Source organism: Amyelois transitella, chromosome 18 (assembly GCF_032362555.1).
Source record: "Amyelois transitella isolate CPQ chromosome 18, ilAmyTran1.1, whole genome shotgun sequence".
NCBI classification, from domain to species: Eukaryota; Metazoa; Arthropoda; class Insecta; order Lepidoptera; family Pyralidae; genus Amyelois; species Amyelois transitella.
Genome location: NC_083521.1, coordinates 9,994,324 through 10,013,216, shown reverse-complemented (window position 1 = coordinate 10,013,216; position 18,893 = coordinate 9,994,324). Strand labels below are relative to the sequence as shown.

General features: G+C 38.7%; 1 protein-coding gene and 1 pseudogene across 1 annotated transcript in view; one reads left to right on the top strand and one right to left on the bottom strand.

Moving 5' to 3' along the window:
- LOC106136666 (nephrin) overlaps nucleotides 1–18,893 on the top strand; it is an 84,879-nt gene that overhangs the window by 41,507 nt on the left and 24,479 nt on the right. Inside the window, exons 3-6 of the mRNA XM_060949186.1 lie at nucleotides 417–625; nucleotides 6,836–6,946; nucleotides 7,308–7,511; nucleotides 8,213–8,364. Of these exons, the coding sequence (XP_060805169.1) occupies nucleotides 417–625; nucleotides 6,836–6,946; nucleotides 7,308–7,511; nucleotides 8,213–8,364 (676 nt within the window). The remainder of the gene's footprint in view (nucleotides 1–416; nucleotides 626–6,835; nucleotides 6,947–7,307; nucleotides 7,512–8,212; nucleotides 8,365–18,893) is intronic.
- LOC106140515 (uncharacterized) lies at nucleotides 13,383–17,507 on the bottom strand (annotated as a pseudogene).

The window sequence follows — 18,893 nt, the reverse complement described above, 5'->3', positions numbered from 1 at the left end:
TTGAATGTTTTATAATAAATACTTATAATTGTATAGATAAATATCCAGCCAATAGCTGAGCGTGGCCATTCAGTCTTTTCAAGACTGTTGGCTCTGGCTACCCCGCAAGGGATATAGACGTGACAATATGTATGTATGTATGTATAAATATTCAAGACATAGGTCAATTAAAAAAATACATACATACATACATGTATCTAAAAGTATTAAAAAAATACTTTTAGAATAAATACTTATATACCTAGATAAACATCCAAGACCCAGGCCAGTCAGAGAAAGTTCGTTTCTCATTATGCCCTGGCCAGGATTCGAACCCGGGACCTCCGGTGACACAGATAAGCGCACTACCGCTGCGCCACAGAGGCCGTTATATATATATATATGTATATGTATGTAACCACTTAATTTCTTCACAGCTACGACGTCCGCCACCGGCCCGGCTCCCTCCCAAGATTATGGTCTTCCAGTGCCGGGTTCGGTTCCCGGGCGTTCTTCCGCGCCCAGTCCAAGCCGGCAGCACTCTTCGTGGACGACGTACATGCCGCAGACGCCGGCATGTACCGCTGCAGGGTCGACTTTGCCAAGTCCTCCACGAGGAATGTCAGGGTCAACTTCACTGTTATAAGTAAGCTACCGCCTACCTACTTACACACATTTCGTTGTCTTTTGCGGAGACATTGTTGGAGTTCATCAGTCTTTATTATTCTTTTGGATTTAATTCCCGGGGATCAGATGGGTACCTTGACGATGTTATTTATGGAGGCTCCTGGAAGATTGAAATTTTAAAGATTATACATACATACATACCTGTCATCACGTCTATATCCCTAGCGGGGTAGACAGAGCCAACAGTCTCGAAAAGACTGAAAGGAATCAGAAATCAGAATCATTAAGTAGGCGGTTGCCGTGTGGTTCCCGGCGCCAATAGAAAAAAGAATAGAACTACTCCATCTCTTTCCTATGGATGTCGTAAAAGGCGACTAAGGGATAGGCTTACAAACTTGGGATTCTTCTTGAGGCGATGGGCTAGCAACCTGTCACTATTTGAATCTCAATTCTATCATTAAGCCAAATAGCTGAACGTGGCCATTCAGTCTTTTCAAGATTGTTGGCTCTGTCTACCCCGCAAGGGATATAGACGTGACTATATGTATGTATGTATATATGTATATATACATACATACATATTATTATTAAAATAAATATATTAATCTGAACAATGTATTCTCTCGTCCACATTCTATTCTAAGTTTGGATATTTGTGAAGTTGACGTTGTTGAAGAAAATGCTGCAGTGCAGTTTGTAACAGCTTCTTCCGCACTGACGCTTTGGAAGCGGCAGTAAACTTAGTTTTAAGTAATTTATTTGACGTCAACCAATGTTGTGAAACCAAAAAATTTGACAATTATCAAGCGATCTGATTGGCCTGGGTCTTGGATGTTTATCTATATAAGTATTTATTATAAAATATAGTATCGTTGAGTTAGTATCTCGTAACACAAGTCTCGAACTTACATCGCGGCTAACTCAATCTGTGTAATTTGTCCCGTATATATTTATTTATTATTTATTTATTAACTTGGTCGTAGAAGAACATTCTACCGTGCAGAAGGAGTAGTACCCCGCTGGTTTTCAGCCGCTCAGTGACCACGGATCATTGTGACATACATACATACATATGATCACGTCTATATCCCTAGCGGGGTAGACAGAGCCACCAGTCTTTTTGTACGTGGCGTTTGATTCTTTGCTTTTTGTAGGTGACGTTTAATTCGTCGCTTTTTGTAAATGGTAATAATTTCACCGCATCTTTTTTGCGAAGCTGCGGTTAAAAGCTAATGTAACAATGTTTTCTTTGTCTCATCGTGTATAATATGAAATTGAACTGAGAAAGGTAACCGCCAATATTGACACGAGAGGAAATTAAACTGATCCCCTGGGGAATGTGTTTGTATAACCGCCAACAAATATAATGAGACGGAGGACACGGAAGGGGGAGGGAACTCAACTAGTACCCATTATAAATGCGAAAGTAAGTTTATTTGTATGTTGTTTTTTCACGCGTTATCTACTGAATGAAACTTCTTCAAATATCTGTGCCGTGTGGTTCCTGGCACCAATAAAAAAATACATACAACATTAATAAATCAAACATCAAAAAAGAATAGGACCACTCCACCTCTTTCCCATGGATGTCGTAACAGGCGACTGAGGGATAGGCTTATAAACTTGAGATTCGTCTTTTAGGCGATGGGCTAGCAACCTGTCACTATTTTAATCTCAATTCTATCATTATGCCAAACGGCTGAACGTGGCCTATCAGGTAAAGGGTAAAGTAGTTTTCCATAAACATTAAACTTTAATTAAAAGAAGGGAAATTAAAAGCATAATATTATCCTTGTACAAATTTAGGATAGGTTTAAACTAATAGAAGAAGAAGAAAAGGGGAAATAGAGAAAGACTAATAAAGTGTTTACTGAAGAAGTTAAGGTTTAAATGCCTTAAACCGATGAATGCTCTCTCTCTTTTCATGCAGAAAAGAGTGATGAATGTTGATGAAGCGAAAAATGTTTGCGAGAATCATTGCATGTGCATAGATGTAATCGCAGTCTATCGATTTATAGATCATGTTATTTATTTATTAATTTACTCAAAATCATGAAAGAGCGCATTTATAATAAAAAAATATAAGTGTGTAGGTACTATGTTTGAACAAAGAAATTATTGATTAGAAAAAGAAATCTTAACCTATTAAGTTATTTCCATGCGATTTACAGTGAATAATGTGAGAGAAACCGCGAGCAAAATCAAGAAGACAACAATTGAAAATAGCTACCAAGATTTTCTAACCTAAAAATGAGCGAACAAACATATTTTCATAATAAAATGGAGATTCGGCGTTCGGCGGCATTCGGCGGCGGGAAACTAATTTATTGGAGGTTGCTATTCGGCGGGAGAATGAGAATTGGAAACTTATTGGAAAATCGACATTATTGAGAACATTTTAATGAAACACTAACGAGTTGGATTGGATTTTTAGATGAGTCGTGTCCATAATACTCGTATGTATGGGTAGAATGTCAATGTATTTTGATTTACATCACACTACGGCCATGTTAGTGAAGTAAAAAGGCGGTAACAAACTAATCACAATGAAAAAAAACAATAAAAAAATAATGTTGAAAAGATGTATCACGAAATGCTTTTTTATTTTCTCAAATTAAATTTGTTGTTTACATATATACATATATAAAGTCACGTCTATATTCATTACGGGGTTGACTGAGCCCATCTGACCTCCGCAACCTACGCAACCTCCCAAGCGACTCCCATCTGACCTCCGCAACCTTTGGAGGTAAACCTAGCCCGTATTGAATCATGATTACTCATGGATATAGACGTGACAATAAGTATGTTTGTATGTATAAGCTATCTTCAGTGCCATCATTAGCTTTTTAAAACACTCTGAAAGTTGCATAAAGGTTCTATACCCGCTTTGGAGAGAATAAAGTTATTTATTCACCCTGTTTGGTATTCATCAGAATGTGTTTATTAAAAATTCATGAAACAGCCTCGCGCCATGATTTGCCGAGACAGGGTGAGATGTTTTGGTGGAACTGATGAAATGTAATACTACAGTATCCCAATTCAAACTAATATCTATACTAATATTATAAAGCTGAAGGTTTGTTTGTTTGAACGCGCTAATCTCAGGCACTACTGGTTCAAATTGAAAAATTCTTTTTGTGTTGAATAGACCATTTATCGAGGTAGGCTTTAGGCTATATAACTCTACAGTGTACACCATACTTAGACAATGGAATATTAGAATGCGTAACATTTTATAAAATCGAGTGATGCTCAAACAACTTTGTAATTTCATCTCTCGACTGACAAGTACATAAGACGCGAAAGTCGTCAAAAAAGATATAAATGGATTCCTGTCGACATTAAAATACTTTTCGTTGTCTTTTGCGGAGACATTGTTGGAGTTCATCAGTCTTTATTATTCTTTTGGATTTAATTCCCGGGGATCAGACGGGTACCTTGACGATGTTATTTATGGAGGCTCCTGGAAGATTGAAAATTTTAAAGATTATAGAGCATAATATGTAAAATAACAACGTCTCAATAATGTGGCCACTAAATGTTATGTATTAAGATATTTAACAGGTTATTATTGTTACTTTCCAATGTAATAGAACATACATACGAACATACATAAAATCACGCCTTTTTCCCGGTAGTGTGGGCAGAGACTACATCTTCTTATACTTGCCACGATCTCTGCATACTTCCTTCGCTTCATCCACATTCATAACTCTCTTCATGCGAGCTCGGCGGTTTCAGGTACCATTGACCTGACCCTTTGCCAGGACGTCCTTAATTTGATCAAGACATGTTTAATAATATAACATTGTTATTCTAAAGTGTACCTACAGTATTGTTATATGTTGCAATGTTTTAAACCAATATCAGATTAAGCAACAGAGTTATTCAACATTGTAACATAGTCTGTACACACTTTTAGATGCCAAAATTTTTTTTGTCGAGACTGATAAATTCATCCATACGGTCTCTGTGGCGCAGCAGTCGTGCGCTTGTCTGTAACACAGTAGGTCCCAGGTTCGAATTTCGGCCGGAGGATGATAAGAAGCAATAATGACATTGTACATTTATTCACGTTTCAGATTTGAGATTTTAAATTTTGGTAATAAATCTGTTTTTATTTCATACACACATACAAAACATACAGACATATAAGTATACAGTCTTGTCCAAAGTCCTTGCGGGGTAGCCAGAGCCAAAAGTCTTGAGAAAAATGATAGGCCATCAGAAATTGATGGATTAATGATAGAATTAATACGAAGAATTCCAAGTGTTATTAGCTACGCAATCACCAAAACAGATCCAGCATCTTTATTTCGTGTCAGAATCAACAATGACTCGGCATTGGAAACAAAGAGTGTACTGATTAATGGAGACATCACCAAAGTGGCAGGTTATTTATACTGAGACGATCGTCATTTTGTTCAGATCATATTTAGGTAATTTGTAACCGTCGAGTTTGTTTTTCGGTAATGTTTTCATACCTCGCTTTTTCTTGGGATTTAAGTATTTTCGGATAAAAGTCATCATTATCCTCATAACCTTTATTTCAATTAGTTTTTCTTGGAAAAGACTTGAAGCGATAAGGATAAGGCTTACTTCATAGAAGGAGCGCAGTAGGTAGGTAGGAGAAAAAAAAGGTGAAAAAGAATGTTAGCTAAAGAAAATGGAACAAATATTGCACAAATGCACAGTGTGGTTCCCGGCACCAATATAAAAAAGAATAGAACCACTCTATTTTTTTCCATGGATATCGTAAAATGCTACTAAGGGAAATGCTTATAAACTTCTTGTAGGCTTGAAGCTAAATTCTATCATTAAGCCTAACAGCTAAACGATATAGACGTGATTATACGAATGAATGAATATTGCACAAATAATTATAGTATTTAAGCGTCGAGGAACTGGAAGGAATGATTGATTGCCGAAAAATAATTTTAATTACGCGGCACACTTATAAGTTTTAGATTAATGCACGAAATTTAGGATACCCATTATTTAATAAACAATCGACCGCAGACCTATAAATAATTTCCGAAAATGACTCCAATTATTTGCACGCTTCGGAAATACATAGACATTTGTACAATTATTTGAATAATCATTTATTTGTTTACGCAATTATATCTCTTATTTTATGCCGATAAGGTATAAATTGACGTTAGCAAACTTTCTTATGGAGTACTTAAATACGAGTAATTTGCCAACTCTTCCCAAGGCAAGAACGATAATACAGAGAAACTTGTCGTACCTTTGGTCCCTATGGGGGTCGTGTCTCTATTCATAGATCTCGTAAAAGATGACTTAAGGCAGATTCTTCTAATGCAGTTTCTGCCATGCCATGATGTTTTATGGGTTAGGTTTCTCTGCAAAGTTTGCGATTGTCAGATGGAAAGAAAGAAAGAATCTCTTCGTGAAAAAACTGACTTATCTAATCCAGGATTATAGGTAGGTAATAGATGCACCCCGGACATCTCTCCAGAGAGAGGGTGTAACTTTGACCAAGGCAAGTAGGAAGAAGATTTAGGGAGCCTTATTTATTTGCTGCAGTACTAAAGTAATACATAATAATAGTAATAAGTAATACTTCTATATCTTTATCATCCTTTATGTCCATTTTTGGGCCTGTGGATTTGAATCTTCTGTGGAGAAGATTGGAAGAGGCCTAGGTCTAGAAGTGGTCCTGACGGTTTTGGGCAATCGACATATGTACGATCTCGTCCCACGTGTCGCATGATTCTTCCTTCTATTTTATAGGTGGCCTTCCATGCGGTCGTGAATAAGCACGTGGTTGCCACTCGAGCAGTCTTCGTATATATCGCTCACAGTCCATTGAAACAATGTGTACCTTTACTGCCCCTCCGCTATGACCACAACAACATCTCTAACCTTAGTTCTGGATACCACATATTAATACATATGTACATACAAATGATCACGTCTATATCCCTTGCAGGGTAGACAGAGCCAACAGTCTTGAAAAGACTGAATAGCCACGTTCAGCTATTTGGCTTAATGATAGAATTGAGATACAAATAGTGACAGGTTGCTAACCCATCGCCTAAAAAAGAATCCCAAGTTTGAAAGCCTTTCGCTTAGTCGCCTTTTACGACATCCATGGGAAAGAGATGGAGTGGTCCTATTCTTTTTTGTATTGGTGCCGGGAACCACACGGCATATTAATAGTTATGGATATAAAGAAGATATATCATTACTTTTCTTGCAGCTCCTCCCGAAAGACCGAACATTCTGGACTCGAAAACCAGAGAAGCTACTCGATTGCTGGAGCCTTATAATGAAGGGGACACCATCGAGCTGACTTGTGAGACATCTGGTGGTAAGGTCGTTTATATTTTATGGTCATACGTGTGTGTAAATTCAAGGGTTTTTAAATTAAGGTGTTTTCTATATATCTTATTATTATATTACCCTTTTGTCACGTTGTTCTACCCCAGATAATCTACCTTTGACGATGATCCAGGAGTGAGTCATCTTCTTCGTGGGTCATCATATCGAGAGGAATTCGGGGTTTATCTGTTCTCATGATCCTGAAGTGTGTAAGTCAGGTTCTTACACTAATCGACTTTCGACTAACCTCCAAAACTGAAGGTCATATCTCAGAAAAGAGTCACTAGAACACGGCTAAGTCATGTCTAGAACATCATCAGCATGACTACACAAAACAAGTTCTCTTCCAGGTGATCCAAAACCGCGAGTGACCTGGTACCTCGAGAACACTGTAATCGACGATTCCTTCGAATTGAACTCTGATGGGACCACGTCTAACAACCTGACCTTCCCTAACATCGGTCGACAGCATCTCAACGCGAGGCTGGTCTGCCAGGCTTCCAATACCAACCTTGCGCCACCAGAGACTAAAGTGCTTATACTTGATATCAACTGTAAGTAGATTCTTATGTAACTTTTTTTAAATGAAGGTCTACTGCCATGAGAGCCACCTTGACAGTAGCATACATACATATGGTCACGTCTATGTCCCTTTCGGGTTAGACAGTGCCAACAGTCTTAAAAATACTGAATGACCTCGTTCAGCTATTTGGCTTAATGATAGAATTGAGATTCAAATAGTGACAGGTTGCTAGCCCATCGCCTAAAAAAGAATCCCAAGTTTGTAAGCTCATCCCTTAGTCGCCTTTTACGACATCCATGGGAAAGAAATGGGAGTGGTCCTATTCTTTTTTGTATTGGTGCCGGGAACCACACCGCACTAGCAAGTAGTTGACAGTAGCAAGGCGTTGATGATCTAACTCTAGGTCATGCTATCGTCGAAAGATTGATTCTTATCATCGACAATCCCTTCAAGCTGAGACCTGAAGGAACCAGGGGTCTGAAGCTGAAGGGGTCCGTCTCTGGGTCATCATTGTGTCGAATACTCTTCCCATGAAAGATTTTGGCTCCGTTTAGGATAAACTTAAAGTAGTAAGGTCTGGTACACATTATGAAAACTTTAGTGACTGTATCTGTTTCCTTGATCAGCTTGAATTTCTTTGATATTAACAAGAGATATTTTATGGGCAAGAACTACTCAGATCTTATTCATCAGACCTTCGAAACAGCCACTTGCTAACGCAGTTTGTTGCAGTAAAACCGCTCACCGTGCAGATTTTGAACAAGAGCGTCCATCTCTCCGCCGACAGGAGCTACGAGATTGAATGCAGGACCACGGGCTCCAGACCCGAGGCGCTAGTCACGTGGTGGAAGGGGGAGAGGCCCTTGAAGAGAGGCATCAAAAATGTAAGTTCTCACAACTATTTCCTCTTGTTGATTTTGTCAGTCAACACAAACAGTAGCCAACTATTAAATTATTTAATGTCTTTTATTTTTACGGTTTTTACTTGCAGTATTTCTATTTGAAATATTAAATTGATAGCTTTAGCCCAAAAGATTGTTGCAAGTACTTATTAATTGGAACCGCATTAAGTTTTCTTGAGTATTTCTGGGTAATGTGCATGCATACATATATGCACATCACCCAAATATATGAAGTGATGTACAGGTGAATTCTATAAATGTATAGAAAACAGAATATACCTATTATTGATGTTTTTACACATACATACATACATATGTATAGTCACGTCCATATCCCTTACGGGGTAGACAGAGCCAATAGTCCCGAAAAGACTAAATAAAAGGCCACGTTCAGTTGCTTGGCTTAATGATGGAATTGAGATCCAAATAGTGACAGGTTGCTAGCCCATAGTCTAAAAAAGCCTATCCCTTAGTCGCCTTTTACGACATCCATGGGAAAGAGGTGGGGTGGTGCTATTCTTTTTTGATCGTTTGATGTTTGATTTATTGATGTTTTTATGTGCCAAAATCTATTATACAATACCCTGGTACTTCTTGTGTAATTTGGAATTAACTCTTTCCTCCAATCTGGGTCTTAAAATGAAAAATAGCCCATTGACTATCATCACTAAAGTTTTAATTACAAAAGTCTTCAGTCTCATTTCGTTAGGCCCGTAAAATACTTCCTTCCGTAAATCTACAACGGCTATAACAAATCCTTTTAGCTTTAAATATAAGTTTCGTTTATTTTACGAGCCAAGGATCACAGAAAACCGTAATGTTTTAAGAAAACTTTTTTGTTTCGCAGAAACTTTGTCGAGTGAAATTTATGATTTGTGTTCCGTTCTTTATCTCGTTCAAGATTAAAAAAAGATAAATACCAATCTATGCTTATAATCAGACGGGCTGTTTGGTGCAGTGGTTGTATCTCTTGTACCACAGATTTTAGGTTCGATGCCGGTCATAATGGAAAAAGGACATTTTAGTGACTGGTCTTGGATGTATATGTATATATGACTAGCTGTTCCCGTGACTTCGTCCGCGTGGAATAGTTATATTGGACATCATTGAAGCTCTGAAGAATGAACAATTTCCCCCGTTTTTTTTTCTCATTTTCCATTATTTCTTCGCTCCTAATAGTTGCAGCGTGATGTTAATATTATGATGGTAGCCTAAAGCCTTCCTCAATTAATGGTCTATTCAACATAAAAACAACAAAACAAATAATTTTCCAATTCGAACCAGAAGTTCCTAAGATTAGCGCGTTCAAACAAACAAACCAACTTTTCAGCTTTATAATATTAGTATAGATGTATGGATATATAAGTCTTCTTCTTCTTATTAAAAATCCCGCTTACATCCTCATCCCTCCGGACAGGAGCCTGGGGTGCGCCTTCTGACCATGACCCTGGATTGGATTAGTCAGATTTTTACACGAAGCGACTCCCATCCTACCTCCGCCGTGATGGAACCTTACCCATATTGGATTATGCTGAAAGCTGAACTGGAATAATGTGGCTATTCATTTATTCCGTAGTTAGAAAGAAAAGAAGTGGCTCTGTTTTTACGTGCCAGGAACCATATGGCAATAAATATAATAATATATAAATCCAGAGTTTATTATTGAAGTTATAAATACCAATTTTTGTATTGGTGCCGTGTGGTTCCCGGCACCAGTACAAAAAAGAATAGAACCACTCCATTTCTTTCCCATGGATGTCGTAAAAGGCGACTATGGGATAAGCTCACAAACTTGGGATTCTTTTTTAGGCGATAGGCTAGCAACCTGTCACAATTCGATTCTCAATTCTATCATTAAGCCAAATAGATGAACGTGGCCATTCAGTCTTTTCCACACTGTTGGCTCTGTTTACCCCGCAAGGGATATAGACGTGACCATATGTATATACATATGTATGTATAAGTACCAATTGATCTGTACCAATTATTGTCCATTGACGGATCTTTCGGATATAAGTTAAATCGTTATGACACCAGCTTTATCCAAGTTTCCTATATCATAAAATACGAGTCTCAAACTGTCATATATCCCTGTTAGGACGTTCGGCCAACGGGGCTACGTGTCCAAACATTAGCGACATCCAGAATCAGGGTCCCGTGGGAAGACGAGGCCGGAATATTGAACGTGGCCACCCAAATCAAACGCTAACTTCAAACGCAGCCGTTACTTTGTGGGCGCTTTTTAGGTTTAAACCACACAGCAAAAAGAGTATTCTGCTTTCTAATGACTGCGTATGAAAGTTGATGTTTTGCGAATGACATGAAAGATGTTTGGTAGACGAAATTTAAAACACACATAAAATGCAAATCATTTGTAATCACATCGTTATCTCTTACGAGGTAGACAGGGCCAACGAAGGGTCTCGAAAAGGCTTCATGCTTTATGGTGTTGTAATTTTCATTGTTGATGTATCATTCTTTGAAATTAACAATTTACCCTTGAAAGGTAACGTTTACAAAAAGCAAACGTACGGCTAATAAATTTTACAACATCAGATTTAATGTTTAAAAATTTGCTAAAACTTATATCAAATAAAATGAATACACATCATAAAAGTGAACTGATCCAATTCGGAGCTCCGACACGGTCCATCATTATCACAACTTTAATTAAGAAATCTAAACATTTTCCGCATTCACCCTCGTACATTAAAATAATACGCCGGTCAATTTGTTTTTGTTAAGTTAAAATGTTTGGCCCTGTGCGGTCTTCTTGTTTATTCAATGCTGGGATTTTTATAATTATATCTCTCTCATTATAGAGTATTCGTAGATTTATTTTCTGTTTTAAAAATTGAAAGTACAATAAAAGCAGTCGAAAACTTTAAAAGCCGTGTGGTTGCCGGCGCCAATAGAAAAATTATATTCTACTCCATCTCTTTTTCATGGATGTCGTAAGAGGTATCTAAGGAATAGGGTAGGCGATGGGCTAGTACTAGTGGCTCTGTATCCCCGCAAGGGATATAGACGTAATTAATGTATGTATGTTTGTAAAAAAAAATATAATTCTGGTCGCCGGCACTGCTTCCTAAAAAGTACCTTATGAAATACCTCAAGCGGCCTCTATGGCGCAGCGGTAGTGCGCTTGTCTGTGTCACCGGAGGTCCCGGGTTCGAATCCCGGCCAGGCCATGATGATAAAACGAACTTTCTCTGATAGGCCTGGGCCTTGGATGTTTATCTATATAAGTATTTATTATAAAATATAGTATCGTTGAGTTAGTATCTCGTAACACAAGTCTCGAACTTACTTCGAGGCTAACTCAATCTGTGTAATTTGTCCCGTATATAATTATTTATTTAAATACAAGATTTTCACCAGAGTTGCCATCATCATCACTACATAGTATAAAACAAAGTCGCCCATTTTGTCTGTAGTCCCTTCGTATGCATAAAACTTTAAAACTACGCAACGGATTTTGATGCGGTTTTCACTAATAGAAAGAGTATTTTCTCCGACAGGTTTTTATATATAATTGAAATACATTGAAACTATATTAGCTGAGTTATAGCGATTTATGTCCAAGAAGTCAGAAAAAAAATCTAATTGAAGATTGCATTTGTGCGTGCGCCGCTTATACCGTTGGATACAAGTAAGAACAATGTATAGCAAAAACATTGGTCTTTATTAGTTCTACAAAAAAGTCCGCGATGACATTATCCAGCTTTTTTATTTAAGTCACAAAAACTACTTTTCTGTATTAAAAAAACATTTAATTCGTTGGGTGATGTTTAACTGGTGATATAACCAATAATACATATATCCTTATCAAAATAAGTAAGTTCATCATCACGAGCATTTAATTTAGATTATTTTTGCAGTTTACAGTGTGTTATTTAGACATATAGTTTAGGAGATATCACGATATTAGACAACATGTTTGTATTGTCTAATGACAAAAAAGCTGTGAACGTTGTATATAAAGACATTCTGTAATATAATAATTGTTGTAAAGATAAAATAAAAATGTAAAAAGTAAATAAGTTTAAAATGTAGGTACACAACGTTAATCTTCTAAAAATTAATTGTTTTAAGTAAATAAAAAGTAAAAAAAAGTCCATAAGGAATATAAAATAGTACTAAATCAAAAATTAAAATAGATAGTGTACCTACATAAATAAAGTACAATCTAATACATAAAAAAGGTAAAGAAAAAAAAATAAAAAATAAAAGGAAAATAAAAAAAAATAACATGTATATCTACCTACAGGTAGTTTTTAATTGTAGATAGTTTTTAATTTTAAATATATGGGAAACCTTTCTCATCGTTAAAATGAAAATGTATGTATACCTTATATTATATTTCAAAAAATGTAGACAAAGTTAATCTTCTAAAAATAAATGTAAATATAAAAAACTATGTAGTGATAAGTAAAAGTAATAAAATGTAGAATGTAAATAATTTAAAAAGTAAACAAGAAAATAATAGTTAGATGTATATAACAAAAGTAGGTAAGTACATAAAAAAAAACAAAAAATATAAAAAAACGGTACATAAAAAATAAATAATATTAAAAAGTAGGTACTACGACTTTGATCTATTGATATATCGGAGCTTAATAAAACAACCGCTTTGCTTCAATGCTGGTTTATTACTGAATAGATGGGCCCGCAAGACTTGACATAAGGAGTAATCAAAACTACATACAGTACAACTCCCTCCAACATTAATTTGGAAACCTGTAACAATAATATCACTAACTAATCTAATTATCAACTAAAAAACTGACACTGCTCTTCTCATCCTTATATAATATATATGTTTTAAATCTAAATAACAAATCAATATACCTAATTATCTACAATCTCGGCTTGTCTGCTTGAAAAACGAATGAGGAGCCTACGGTTCAAAGAATTGGTTTCCGAACTCTTTTAGAACGTCTAGCAATATCTTCATTTAAATTACTTTGTTTGTCGTTAGTCGCCGAAACTACCTCATTCTAATTTTCACTCAGCTCCGATGATTGAGCTTGAATCACATTTCCCTCACAAGCCTCTGCCCACACTTCCCCATCGTCTTGATCTCTCTCACACCGAGTATCACCTCCACCACCGGACATTACCGACATCTCTCCCCCCTCAACATAAGTAGGCAGATCAGGGCTATGTGCTGATGCCGGCGCGAGCTGTGGCGGCGCCGCGGCGGACGCGGGCGCGGGCTGCGGGGCGCGCGAGTCGGGCGCCGGGGCAGGCGTGGAGGACACGCTCGGGTCAGACAATAAACACGTATCTGGACCGGCCGTGTCCCCGTCGTCGTCGCTTATTATATCATTATTTGTAACATTAGCCTTAGTTAACTTCCTTATTTGATCTATATGTCTATAACCATAACTATTATAATCCTTAAAATAAATTTCATACATTCTTGAACCCACAACTTTGTTTATAATGCCTGTACACCAAATACCTTTTCTAGCAACAAACCATCTCGCCCATACTGCTTCACCTACTATGAAGCGTCTACTAGGCTTTAATAGTGCTGACTCATTGTTTACAATGTCATCGGGCTTCGAGTTTTGTGGCAAGATAAGATCTAACCTGCATCTCAGATTGCGACCTAACATAAGTTCAGCTGGAGTTGAACCTGTAGCACAATGAACAGTATTCCTATAACTAAACAAATAGCTCTGTAATTTTTCTAAAATTTTCCTTTGACACAAGTTGCTCTCCAAAAACATACATTTTAACATTTTTTTACAAGTTTTGACAGAATTTTCTGCTTGGCCATTACTAGCTGGGTGGTAGATAGGCGATGTTAAATATTTAATACCATAAGATTTACAGAATGTATGAAATTCAGCCGAATTAATTTTTACATCATTGTCAGATACAATAACCTTAGGCAAACCAAACCTACAAAACATTTCTCTTAGTTTTTGTATCAATGCGAATGTAGAAGTGCCACGTTCCATATAAATACATTCCAACCATTTGGAAAATGCATCAATAACAATTAAATATATAGCCTGTCCTAAAGCCATGTAGTCAATGTGAATGCGATGCCAGGGTGCCGAGGGGCGCGGCCAGGGCGCGGGGGCCGCTCGCGGCGGAGCACTGCGCACTGCGGAGCAAGCTGCGCAGGCGCCGACCCACCGCTCAATGTCGGCGTCGATCCCCGGCCACCACATTCTACTACGAGCCGCGCTTTTAGTTTTAACTACACCGAAATGTGCTGAGTGAAGCTCTTTTAACATTCTTTCTCTAAAAATATCCGGAACGACAACCCTATGTCCGCGAAACAAACAATCATTGATAACCTCCAAGTCAGTTTTACATTGAAAATAAGGCACAATATTCTTACATTTAACTTTCCTAGGCCAACCAATTTTCATGTATTTAATAACCGTTTGCAAAACTTTATCAGATTGTATGGCACGTTTTAAATCTGAAAATAGAACCGGTTCCGCTCTTTCTTCAAGGAAAAGAAAATATTTAGAATTTGCGTCTTGCTCGCCTTCGTTGTTAACTGATACTGGCAATGGAGATCGAGAAAAATAATCCGCCACGTCGTTACTTTTGCCATCTATGTACTTCACTGTATAATTATATGCGGACAATATTATGGCATACCTCTGCAGACGTAAGGCTGCTGTTACCGAAACCCCTTTGTTTTTATCAAAAATTGACAACAACGGCCTATGGTCGGTTTTTAATATAAAAGGTTCACTGCGACCATAGATGTATTGATGAAAATGCCTAACTCCAAAAATTATAGCTGTTGCTTCCTTCTGTATCTGGCTATAATTTTTTTCGCTCTTTGACAAGGATCGCGACGCGAAGGCAATCGGTCGCTCGCGCCCGTCGGCGTCCTGATGAGCCAGCACGGCGCCGAGGCCGGCGGGGCCCGCGTCCACCGTCAGCACGAGCGGCGCGGACGGGTCAAAATGAGCAAGTACCCGCTCGCTAGCTAGGATCCGTTTGACTTCTTTAAACGCCTCCTCTTGACGCTCCCCCCATTGCCATATTGCGTCCGTGCGAAGAAGTTCATGCAACGGATTTAATAAGGCTGATGCATTCGGTATGAAGTTCCTATAATAATTTACGATTCCTAGGAAACGTTTTACGCCTAACATATCAGTAGGTGCCGGAGCACAAACGATAGCTTCCACTTTAGTTGGACACGTTCTTAGGCCATTTTTATCTATGACATACCCTAAGTAGGTTACGCTCTCCTGAAAAAAACAACATTTTTCTTTCTGTAGCCGTAAACCTGCATCGTCTAACCTACTTAAAACCTCGCGAAGTCTAGACAAATGAGACTCTTTATTCGGCCCAGTAATACAGACGTCGTCCAGCCAGATACTAACCCCTTCTATCCCTGCCAACAAGGTCTCCATAGCCCTTTGAAAGATAGCAGGTGCACAAGCTAAACCATAGACTAAACGTATATAGGAAAAGAGGCCCTTATGTGTATTAATCGTACATAATTTTTGGGACGACTCAGATAATCTAAATTGATAATAAGCATTACTCAAATCTAATTTTGAGTAGCACTCCCCCCCACCAATTTTGGAAAACACCTCTTCAATTCTAGGTAATGGGTACTTATCAATTTCCAGGTCCTTATTTAGAGTGCATGAAAAATCGCCTGCAATTTTTAGTTTACCATTCTCCTTTAATACCGGAACAATCGGCGTAGCATAATCGGAATAACAAACCGGTTTTAAAATGCCTACACTCACGAGCCGGTCGAGCTCTGCGCTCACCTTATCTTTGAGAGCGAAGGGAACGGTGCGAGGTTTGAAAAATTTTGCCGATGCTTTGTCTTTAAGTTTTAAATCAATTTCAAACCTATTAAAAGACCCTAACTCATCTTTCCACAGGTTTGGGAACTGTATCAATAGACGTGGCAATTCTTTGCAGATTTTATTATCAGTTATCATATAATTTTTAGTAGCAAAATAAATTTTAAATTTCGCCATAAAGTCACGACCCAAGAGAGGGGGTCCGCCATTTTTAAATACATACATTTTAATTTCATGTACAGATTTAATATATTTAACTTTCGCAATAAAATATCCCAGGGGGATGATTTTGTGTCCATTGTAAAGACACATATTTACATCGCTCTTAAACAATTTTAGGTTAGAAAAATGCTGTACATATAATGTACTTGAAATAATTGAACTCCCCGACCCAGAATCTAACTCCATACACATATCTACATCGTTTATCCTAACTGATAATTTAATCGGTTTATTGACCACATACCTCATGTTGAATAATTCACATTCACTGCAATCCTCTCGATCCGAGCCCACATTTTCCGGCACGATATTATGCACATTTGACTTTTTAACTACGCACATCCTTTTTAGGTGACCTTTTTGGCCACAAACAAGGCACTTGTAATTTTTTAATCTACACTTAGAACCATCGTGATTCCTGTAACCGCACACCGCGCAACGCACTTCATTATCATCGACCTTACGACCGCCTCCCTGACGGCCGCTGCTACCCGCGCCTCCGCCTGCGCGTCGATGATCCCCTGCATAGAACACGGACTACTCCTTGATATCAGCTGCCCCTGCGCCACCTGCGACGCTAGCGCGTGCCTGACGGACACACGCTGCTTTTTGGGCAATTTCCATCGCTTGCGCTAGTGTCAGCGTCTTTGAATCTGCTTCAAACAGACGGTCGCGCTCCCGTCCTGTTCCAAAGCCCAAAACGAAACGGTCCCGCAGCACGGTATGGAGTTCCGTTCCAAAATCGCAATATACCGCCAGCCCACGAAGCCTCGCAGCCCAATCTTCGATGCTCTCGCCATCCGATTTTACCGCGTCATAGAACTTTGCTCTGTCAACGAACGTCGACCTTTTTGGCGTAAAATGCGTGTTGAGTAACTTCACCAGCTCACTATAGTTTGATTCTTCAAGCTTATTCGGATGCACAAGGCCCCGAACCAGACGGTAGGATTCATCCGATAAATTTGTTAACAGCACTGCACTTTGATTTTCAACCGAAATATTATTCAACTTGATGAATTGCGTCAATTTTCCGTAAAAAACTTCCCATTCGTGAATTTTATGGTCAAAAATCGTAAGATTTCCAATTATTGTCGACATTTTGTTTTTTTTTTTTTAATTACGTGGGTAGTGATGCCTCGTCGCCAGATGATATATCGGAGCTTAATAAAACAACCGCTTTGCTTCAATGCTGGTTTATTACTGAATAGATGGGCCCGCAAGACTTGACATAAGGAGTAATCAAAACTACATACAGTACATCTATATATATAAGACAAAAAAAAATCTGTACATTACTTAAATATTTTTTCCAAAAACTGATAGGGGGAAAAAATCCGTGTGGTTCCCGGCACCATTACAAAAGAATAGGACCACTCCATCTCTTTCCCACGGATGTCGTAAGAGCCGACTAAGGGATAGACCTGGGATTCCTCATTAATGTAAATCCCTGCCAATCTAAGGTCTGCCGCGCCGATGGATGCATGGCTAGGGGCGAGCCTAGTCTCGAGCGTGCCACTTCCGCCATGGGGTTGGGCGACCCCCAGGTAATGGCTAGCCTTACCCTGGCATGCGGGGCTCTGCTGGGGCGGACAAAATTTTTCCCTAGCGTCTCGTGGGAATCGCATGGATGCAAATTTTTTGAAAGAGCACCTAGATGGCGGCGATGGTGTCCGCACCCCATCACGTCTCGTTCCCGGCGGGAGCGGTATGCGGTCTGCTGAAAGCCGCTTTGCGACGATGAATGTAAGAGGAGGAATGAAGGATAAGATTGAGGAAGTATGCCAGATGATGGATGAAAGACGTTTGGATGTGTTGTGCGTGAATGAAACGAAGCGGAAAGGATGCGACGCGACGCAGCACGGCCCTTACACGGCGTATTGGTCTGGAATTTCCAGTACCAGCCGAGGCTGTCAAGGGGTCGGTCTAATTCTTTCTGCACGAATGGCTGAGTGCGTGAATGAGTATGAGTGTGTCAGCCCTCGTCTTCTATGGATTAGGCTGAAAGTTGGAATCACTCGGATCTTCGTTCTAGGTGTTTATGCACCTTGGGATGTGGGTTCGAGGGGTACAACATCAGCAAAAAGCGAAAACGAGGAGTTCTGGAATAGTGTAAGAGAAGTATTGAAAGTTACCAAGCCAAATGAGAAGATTATTATGTTAGGTGATTTTAATGGATGGGTGGGTGTAAAGCGTGATGGACATGAAAAGGTGCTTGGTGCGTTTGGTGACGAAAAGGTGAATGATAATGGAAGAAGTGTATTAGAAATTTGTCTAGAGTGGGATCTTTTTGTGTCGAACTCAATGTTTCAACATAAAGAGATCCACACCTACACAAGAGTGGAAGGTATTTTAAAAAGTATGATAGACTTTGTGATTGTAGATGAAAGATTGAAGAACAAAGTGCTGGATACCCGTGCATATCGCGGTGCTGGCATTGACTCGGACCATTTACTGGTGATATCCCGGATAAGGGGTATCTTCAAT